This window comes from Vulpes vulpes, chromosome 1 (assembly GCF_048418805.1).
Source record: "Vulpes vulpes isolate BD-2025 chromosome 1, VulVul3, whole genome shotgun sequence".
Lineage (NCBI taxonomy): Eukaryota > Metazoa > Chordata > Mammalia > Carnivora > Canidae > Vulpes > Vulpes vulpes.
In genome coordinates, this window is record NC_132780.1 from 165307795 (window position 1) to 165317460 (window position 9666).

Consider the following 9666-nt stretch of genomic DNA (forward strand, 5'->3'; position numbering starts at 1 on the left):
GCATCTAAAAAAAATTTTTTTTTTAAATAAATAAATCATGTATCTAGCCCCAACATGCTATCAGTGTGGAAGCCTTATAACAGCATGGGTGGAAGAATTAAAAAGCATTATTGGATTCACAAATAATTTCAACTAAATTGGACATGCTACCCAAAGCAATCTTTGGATCTGTTGCAATTCCTATCAAAATATCAATGGCGGCCTTCTCTTGCGCTCTCCTGTTAATGGAGGGTGGCGTCTGCTGAGGGGGATGCAAAGAACCGCTACCAGCCCAGGGAAAGTCTCCCTGCCTGCCCCGCTTCTTCCCCCCGCCAGTACTCGAGCTCGCCAGCATGGCTGTGGTGCCAACAATGGCTTGCAAACGGGCTGGCCCCGGGGTGGGGGTCAACCAGTTGGGCAACAAGTACATCTAGCAGACCCTCCCCCCCTTTTTCTTAAACATCACTATACAGATATATTTATCAATATTAGGTACACGGTTTATAAAAGAATAAAAATCTTGAGAGCATAAGACAATTGAACCAAAGACAGGTGCCATTATATAAATGGAATGAGTGAGCAAAAGACTAGGATTTTCAAGCACATTTATATTGCACATTTCTGAAACTACTGACTCTTTGAAACTGTAGAATTGATAGAGGATAGTTTGAGACTTATAAGGCAATTTTACACGTGATATTTATGTGTGGAGAGAAGACTTAATTGTACAAAACTATCCTGTTTTAACGGACATGACTTAATAGTAGAGTCAGTATTCTGTTTAAAGGCTGACATGTATATTCTAAATTTTAAAAACATGTCCAGATAAATATATAAATTTTACCTAGAACACCTTTTCTGATGATGCACATTTACTTATATTTAATAGCTAACAATTTAAGACTATTAAAAGTGAAGCCAACATTATGATCACTATGTTCCTTGAATATAAACAGGTTTGGACTACTTGACAAAATTTAACTTTCTTAGTAACTCCCTCTGCTGAGATTGACAAGGCAACTCCTGCTATAATGTGAACATCAGTGAAAGAGCTTACTGCCATGAATATTTAGATACTTGGCCAACTCCTAAGAGACAAAGCCACAACAAGCAAACAAAAACCCCAGAACCAGAACAATAAAAGCCCCATTACTGATCGTTGCTTTATTTCTCTTGTGCTGTTCCAGTCTCTGAGTAGATCGAGTAGGGCTGTGTTAGGACCCTCACCCTGGAATGCACCATCAACCTGTACCCTCTTACCAGTTATACTTTTGGTACAAAAGAGCCCCCCTATGAGAAGGACAGCTCTGTTGCAGCCAGATTTCAGCACATGAGGGAGGAATTTGATAAAACTGTAATGAGAAGAACTGTAGAAGGGGTTCTGATTGTATGCACATGAGCACCGGCTACCACATGTGTTACTGCTACAACTGGGAACAACTTTTTTCAAATTACCTGGTGGTGAGCTTAACCCAGGAGAAGATGAAGTTGAAGGACTAAAACGCTTAATGACCGATATACTGGGTCATCAAGATGGAGTCCTGCAAGACTGGGTCATTGATGACTGCATTGGTAAGTGGTGGAGACCAAACTTTGAACATCCTCAGTATCTATATATTCCTGCACATATTACAAAACCTAAGGAACATAAGAAGTTGTTTTTGGTTCAACTTCAAGAGAAAGCCTTGTTTGCAGTCCCTAAAAATTACAAGCTTGTAGCTGCACCGTTGTTTGAATTGTATGACAATGCCCCAGGATATGGACCCATCATTTCTAGTCTCCCTCAGCTTCTGAGCAGATTCAATTTTATATACAACTGAATTCCTGCACAGTGGAGAAGTAAAAGAAGCCGTCTCTGTGAGCACAGCTATACACAGTGTAGAATAAACCTGGTAGAAAAGTTCTTTTGGTTTTTATCTCTTTCCCAATCCCTAAATTGCTACCTACTTTCTGTTATTTGAATAGTAAAGTTAATATGAAAAACTAGATAGTGGTGTAAACAAATGTGATAATGTTTAATTTACTTTTGGTTCTACTCTTATTTTTTTGTACAACATTAAAGAATATGAACTTCTTTCTAATTGTATTTTTTTTCCACATTAAACTTGTAAAATTCTTACAGGTGAGGACTGTTTTTTTCTCCCCCTCCCACTTCTAGACTGGTGGTATTAAGAGACAATGGCAGGTTTAGGGCAGTCAAGTATTTGGGACCCTTGTTTTGATGCCATTTTTGGGGATTATACTCCAACAAGACTGGGTTCTAGGCTATTGTGACTGAGGAACTTCTCTTACTTTTGGGAATTAGATTTGCTTAATGGAGTCCCAAGGTGCAACTCCTGAACCAAATAAAATACTTGGAGTTATACTACAACGGAGCTCCCAGTATATTACTGGCTGGTACATTTCATATTGATATATTCAGACCTTTGTTCACAAACAACAGATCTTAAACATATGGGAAGCCATTCAAATTGGCTAGATTGGGAAAATTTATGGGAATTGATATAAAAAGAGACCTATTGAAAGTGGACTGAGACTCTTTTCCTTCATATAATGGGGGTATTCATTATTTGTGTTGAGAAATTATGTGTTTTAGTTATTCTTAGGGCCCTAATAAAATGTGATCTATGAAGGAAGTTTTAAAAAATGGGTCTGTGTTAGGTTTTGAACTCTTGGACTGCAAAGTTAGTTACTTCAGTTTATATCCATAGAAAGGAAAATTTGGTTTTAGCAAGTGACAAGCCTTTTCAAAAACATTTTGGAATAATTTGAATCAACTGAAATCTAAGGACAGAATAGGGGATGGATTTTGTCAGCCTAAGAGGGGGAAAATATCAAATTTTAAAAGTTCTTTAAAACAACACTGCTACATTAGGATCAAGTTTTGGGGAATAAAAAATGAATCTTAGAGCAAAGGAGTTTGCTGGCTGTGTCATTGCTTAATGGTCCAAGTATGTCGTGTATGCCTTATAAGCATATTGACTATAGGCTTAATGAAAAGGAGATCTTGTAAGATACAGCTACTTAAGAGAGATTCCTGTAGTTTTTAAGAGATTGACAGAAATGAACTTTTGGTTATTCTTCTATCATCATCATACCAATCACAGGCCTTGTCTCCTGAATATTGGGTGAATTGAAAGGCATATTGTAAATTCTTCCTTATTTAGACGAGAAAATCCGATCAAGAGCAACTGTATGAATAAAGGTTCAAGTTTACTTAGCTGAAATCCTGTCAAGCCTTCACAAGGTTATATGTCAAGTAGTGATTGTGACCATGCTTATGCTTAATAGTAGATGAGCACCAGACTCTAGGACCAAAAATGACTTCTGATTCCCTTTGAAAAAGCCACTAATTCTGTGGATAGTCATCTTCCCTCAAGGGCTAATAATTCTGTCCCTGTGGTTTATATTAGCATATTTATAACTTACTGTAGTTTTATTGGTGATTCAATGATTAGCTGAGCCTTATCGAGGTTGCGGAAGGCAGATACGGAAACAGCTTGTTCCAGCCCACCTTCTGTGGTTGCCTTTGGCATCCAAGTGTAAAGCCGTAGTAACCACATTTCAGATGCACTAGCGCTTGCCATTTGGGGAGGATGGGAAGAGGTGGACTTTTTCTTGATATTATAAAATGCTGTTTAAGTTGAAGAGATCTGATTTGGGTACTCATATTCTTTGTAATACAAGCTTTGACCTAGAAATGAATTCTTGATCAATACTTTGCAGTAAGTGCTTGAGTCAGTCATCTATATGTTGGGGCCCAGGTGAGAAAAACCTTTGATTTAAGGTGGCTGGGTTCCTAACTTTACAATGTTAAAAAGGTCTGGTTTTGAATCTAAAATTGACAACACACAGATTTTTTTAAGCTGTCTTTGAACTAGTCAGCTACAATTGTATCTTAATACTCTCATGTTTTAGATTTTCTGATGGAAATAGTAGAACTAGGGAATTTAAATCTGATGTATTCCTAGATCATTAGAAGAAGGTACAAGGGATTGTTTAACAATTGTTTCAACGTATTTAAATACTTAACTGTGGGATCCCTGGGTGGCGCAGCGGTTTGGCGCCTGCCTTTGGCCCAGGGCGCGATCCTGGAGACCCGGGATCGAATCCCACGTCAGGCTCCCGGTGCATGGAGCCTGCTTCTCCCTCTGCCTGTGTCTCTGCCTCTCTCTCTCTCTGTGACTATCATAAATAAATAAAAATTAAAAAAAAAATGTTTAAAAAAAATAAATACTTAACTGTACTTCTTCAAGAACTAACAGTCTTAAATTGTGCATTCCAATTCTCTACATATTAAATACTGAATAATCTTAATGTGAACTCTTAATGGACTGATATGTAGTTTCGAATGCCTCCTGTGTTCCAGATTTATTTAAAAATGAGAGTCCTCTTTTGCATTGTATAAGAACAATATATGTCATGTTGTTTTCCCTGAGTAGTCCAAGTAGTGCATATTCTACATAAATCTACTAAATGGTACTGGAAAATACTTGTTTGCGGGATAAAACTAAAAGTTTTACTCAGATGTTTTCAGTCATTTAGAATTGATACCCCTTTGAAGAAAAGTGAAATTTGTTTTTTTTTCCCAAGTGATGAAGACTTGTGATTTTTTAATAAGTAGATAATATTTAAAATGGCATTAGGATAATTTTATGATTTTATACTTTTAACAGCAGATCAAGGAGATTTCTTATTTTTTATCATTGTCTTATGTTAGCTTATATGGTTGTTATTATTTTGTTTATTAACACGTTCCATTCAATTAGTATTTATTTGGATAAAACATAGCCAGATTAGCCAGTCTGTTTCCTTCCATGCTTAATTGAAGTGATAAGTAGAGGTCCTCTAAATTCAACAGGCCAGCAAGCAAGCAATGTAAAATTTCCTCTCTTAAATTATGGGACTCTTAAGCTCTCAGGTTTTTAATGACTATTTTTAAGATTTTAATTTATTTATTCATGAGAGACACAGAAAGAGAGAGACAGAGACATAGGCAGAAGGAGGGGTAGGCTCCATGCAGGGAGCCCGATGTGGGACTAGATCCCCAGACCCTGGGATCATGCCCTGAGCTGAAGGCAGGTGCTCAACCGCTGAGCCACCCAGGCGCCCCAATGACTTTGTTTTTTAAGTACTTGCTCTGTCACTTGAGGTGAAATGCTTGGAGTAGCTTTTCCATGTTGGAGTTTCTCAAACTTAATGTTTTCACTGGTTCATGGTGTTTGGGACAGTATGGACCTATCACTAAGACTGCTTCAGAGGGTGTGTGGTTTGTATGTTGCCTCCCCAGAGAAGTCTTCATGGTTTTTGACTGTACTACAAGTCCACTTCCATAGCAAAGGTTTGATTTCTTTATAATTATTCCACTTGTTTTGCATCCCTTATTATTTGGGTTAAACTGGACTCATTTCAGGTGGTTTGCCTTTGTTGTTCAGATATGTGATGAGAAACATAATACTGTAATTTGACTTGAGCCATAAAATACATTTAAACATTAGCTCATATTTATCAAGCTTGTTTTTGGGGAAAAAAAAACTGAATAAAACCTAAGTAAGTCTTAATGAAGCCAGTTTAGGTGTAATTTGTATTTTAATGAAGGATTGTAACTGTAGGGCTAGAGAAAAATTGGGAAAATGTATTATGTTCTCTGTTGAGGGAAAGATCAGCACATATAAAACCGTAAAGCTTTTGGTAACTGTGTTTACATCCTAGTGTACTAGCATCATTTATGGTTTGGCTTTGAGAATTTTTATGGCATTACACTTACAGAAAATGTATAAAAGAAACTGAAGTTTTGGTTATATTTTTATATTTGTAAAGTAAAAGTTTGATTAAAATGGTCACTTTTTTAAAATTTTATTTTATTGTCACTTCAATTAAAAAAATAAAACAGAAAAAAATATCAATGGCCTTTTTCATGGACCTACAACCAATAATCCCAAAATTTGTATGGAACCACAGCAAACCCCAAATAGAGCAATGATTCTAAGGACTTTGGTTGGAAGAAAAAAAAAGCTGGGGGTATCATGCTCCCTGATTTCAAACTATGCTACAAAGCTATAGCAATCAAAGCAATATTATTATGACATGAAACAAATACATAGATTCTTGGAACAGACTACAGAGCCCAGAAATAAATCCATGCTTATACAGCGAATTACAGGCATACTTGTTTTATTGTGCTTTACTTTACTGCACTTCACAGATGTGAAGATTGTTTTTTACAATTTGAATGTTGGTGGCAACATCTATCAAGCCTGTATCATTTTTCCAATAGCATTTGCTCACTTTGTGTCTCTGTGTCACATTTTGGTAACTCTCACAATATTTCATTTTTCATTATTATATTTGTTATGGTGATCTGTAGCCAGTGATCTTTAATGTTAGCATTGTTACTGTTTTGAGGTGCCACAAACTGTGCCCATATAAGACAGTAAACTTAATAAATGGTGTGTGTGTGTTCTAATTGCTCCACTGATTTCTCCCTGTCTCTTTCCTCTTCAGGTCTGCTTATTCCCTGAGACAAAACAAAATTAAAATTAGGCCAATTAATAATATCAATGGTCTCTAAGTGTTCAAAAGAGTCACATGTCTCTCACTTTAAATCAAATGCTAGACATGATTAAGCTTAGTGAATAAGGCATTTTGAAACCTGAGATAGGCCAAAAACTAGGCTTCTTGTGATAAAAAGTACACAAAGTTGTGACTTTTTTTAATAAATTAATTTTTATTGGTGTTCAATTTACCAACATACAGAATAACACCCAGTGCTCATCCCATCAAGTGTCCCCCTCAGTGCCAGTCACCCATTCACCCCCACCCCCCGCCCTTCTCCCCTTCCACCACCCCTAGTTCATTTCCCAGAGTTAGGAGTCTTTATGTTCTGTCTCCCTTCCTGATATTTCCCACACATTTCTTCTCCCTTCCTTTATATTCCCTTTCACTATTATTTATATTCCCCAAATGAATGAGAACATACACTGTTTGTCCTTCTCCGATTGACTTACTTCACTCAGCATAATACCCGCCAGTTTCATCCACGTTGAAGCAAATGGTGGGTATTTGTCATTTCTAATGGCTGAGTAATATTCCATTGTATACATAAACCACATCTTCTTTATCCATTCATCTTTCGATGGACACCGAGGCTCCTTCCACAGTTTGGCTATTGTGGACATTGCTGCTAGAAACATCGGGGTGCAGGTGTCCCGATGTTTCATTGCATCTGAATCTTTGGGGTAAATCCCCAACAGTGCAATTGCTGGGTCGTAGGGCAGGTCTATTTTTAACTCTTTGAGGAACCTCCACACAGTTTTCCAGAGTGGCTGCACCAGTTCACAGTCCCACCAACAGTGTAAGAGGGTTCCCTTTTCTCCGCATCCTCTCCAACATTTGTGGTTTCCTGCCTTGTTAATTTTCCCCATTCTCACTGGTGTGAGGTGGTATCTCATTGTGGTTTTGATTTGTATTTCCCCGATGGCAAGTGATGCAGAGCATTTTCTCATGTGCCTGTTGGCCATGTCCATGTCTTCCTCTGTGAGATTTCTCTTCATGTCTTTTGCCCATTTCATGATTGGATTGTTTGTTTCTTTGCTGTTGAGTTTAATAAGTTCTTTATAGATCTTGGAAACTAGCCCTTTATCTGATACGTCATTTGCAAATATCTTCTCCCATTCTGTAGGTTGTCTTGTAGTTTTGTTGACTGTATCCTTTGCTGTGCAAAAGCTTCTTATCTTGATGAAGTCCCAATAGTTCATTTTTGCTTTTGTTTCTTTTGCCTTTGTGGATGTATCTTGCAAGAAGTTACTGTGGCCAAGTTCAAAAAGGGCGTTGCCTGTGGATTTTGATGGAATCTTGTCTCACATTTAGATCTCTCATCCATTTTGAGTTTATCTTTGTGTTTGGTGAAAGAGAGTGGTCTAGTTTCATTCTTCTGCATGTGGATGCCCAATTTTCCCAGCACCATTTATTGAAGAGACTGTCTTTCTTCCAACGGATAGTCTTTCCTCAAAGTTGTGACATTGTAAAGGCAAAGTTATTGAAGGAAATTAAAAGTGCTACTCCAGTGATCATACAAATGATAAGAAAATGAAATATCCTGACTGAAGATAAAGAGAAAATTTTAGCAGCCTGGATAGCAGATCAATCCAGCCACATTTCCTTAAGCCAAAGCCTCACCTGGTGTAAGGCCCTGCCTCTCTTCGGTTCTAGGAAGTCAGAGAGAGGTGAGCTTAAGGTAAATCATGTTGATTTGATACACATATATTGTAATATGACTACTACCATAGCATTAGCTTACATTCCCATTTTGCCACATAACTATAATCTCTTTTTTGTTGTAAGAACATTTAAGATCTTGTTTCTTAGAACTTTCAAGTATACAGTGTAGTATTGTTAGCTATAGTCAACACCCAGAACTTTCAGCTTCTAACTGCAAATTTGTGCCCTTTGACCAATGTTTCCCCATCTCTCCTTTCCCACATGCCCTGGTAACCACTACTCTCTTTCTTTTTTAGATTTCACACATAAGTGATAACTTGGTCTTTAAGGTCTTAGAGTAGTCATGTCGAAAGCCTGAAAGGAACAACTGAAGGAAATGCCGCCAGGTGAGACAACTCTTTCAAGAAGTTTGCCATGTCGAAGTATAGGCAAAAGGAATAGTACATAGAGTAGAAAGTGGACTTCCCATTGCAATTAGAAAAATCCCAAATCTTTTGTGTGGTCTCATCAGGCTTTACACAGTCTTCCATCCCTATCTTTCTGAACCATTCCCTAACAACTGCCTCTACCTGCATTCACTACTTTTCAGAAAAACAAACAGAAAACCCCATAAGCCCTTTCTCTTTCTAAATCTTCAGAAATCTTTTTTTTTCCCTGCCATAAGTTATGTGCACTTGCCTTCCAATTGATTCCACATGACTGTTTCCTCTTGTTATTACTATCTCAACCCAAATGGCATATCCAAAGAGGCATTACCTAACCATCACACTTAAAGTGTCCTAAGGTTACCTGATCGTGTTACTCTATGGTTTTTTTCTCCAAACATACACCACAATATTAAATCCATGTATTTGCCTGTCTTTCTCTCCACAATGGATCATAAGTTTCACAAGGGCAGGAACATTGGCTTCATTGTTCATTCTGCATCCCCACTACTTGGCAAATGATAGAAGCTCAATTAATAATGCTAAGGAAATGTATGCATGGAAGCAAATGTCAAGCAACTTTTGAATTCAGCTAAGTTTCCTTCAACTTAGAAACAGAAAAGCATTCAAGAACAAAGAAAAAGTAGCAACTATTGATACTTTTTAAAAAATATTTTCTTTAGAGAGAGAGAGAGAGAATGTGAGTAGGGGAGGGGCAGAATGAGAGGGAGAGAAAGAATCTCAAGCAGACTCCAGGCAGAGTAGGGAGTCCCATGTGGACCTCAATCTCATGACCCTAAGATCATGGCCTGAGCAGAAACCAAGAGTCAGATGCTTAACTGACTATGTCAGCCTGGTGCCCCTATCTATGAGTACTTCTTTGGAACATGAAAGCAAACAAATAAGCAAATAAAACTGCAATTAGTGAAAACCAAAGTAAAAGATAAAACTAATAAGGAACTCTGAAATGGAGAAGACAGCAAAATGCATTCATGTTGTATTTTAGATTAATACAAAACTAAACAATTGTGGAAATTATGAC

The 9666-nt window shown here is 37.5% G+C and overlaps 1 protein-coding gene across 1 annotated transcript; it reads left to right on the top strand.

The window, feature by feature from the left end:
• The first annotated feature begins 332 nt into the window (after positions 1-332).
• LOC112926413 (cleavage and polyadenylation specificity factor subunit 5-like) lies at positions 333-1953 on the top strand. Its single transcript, XM_072749165.1, is given in 3 exon segments — positions 333-403; positions 1198-1369; positions 1371-1953. Coding segments are annotated over 3 exon segments (672 nt in total). The 3' UTR covers positions 1800-1953.
• The last annotated feature ends 7713 nt before the right edge of the window (positions 1954-9666 follow it).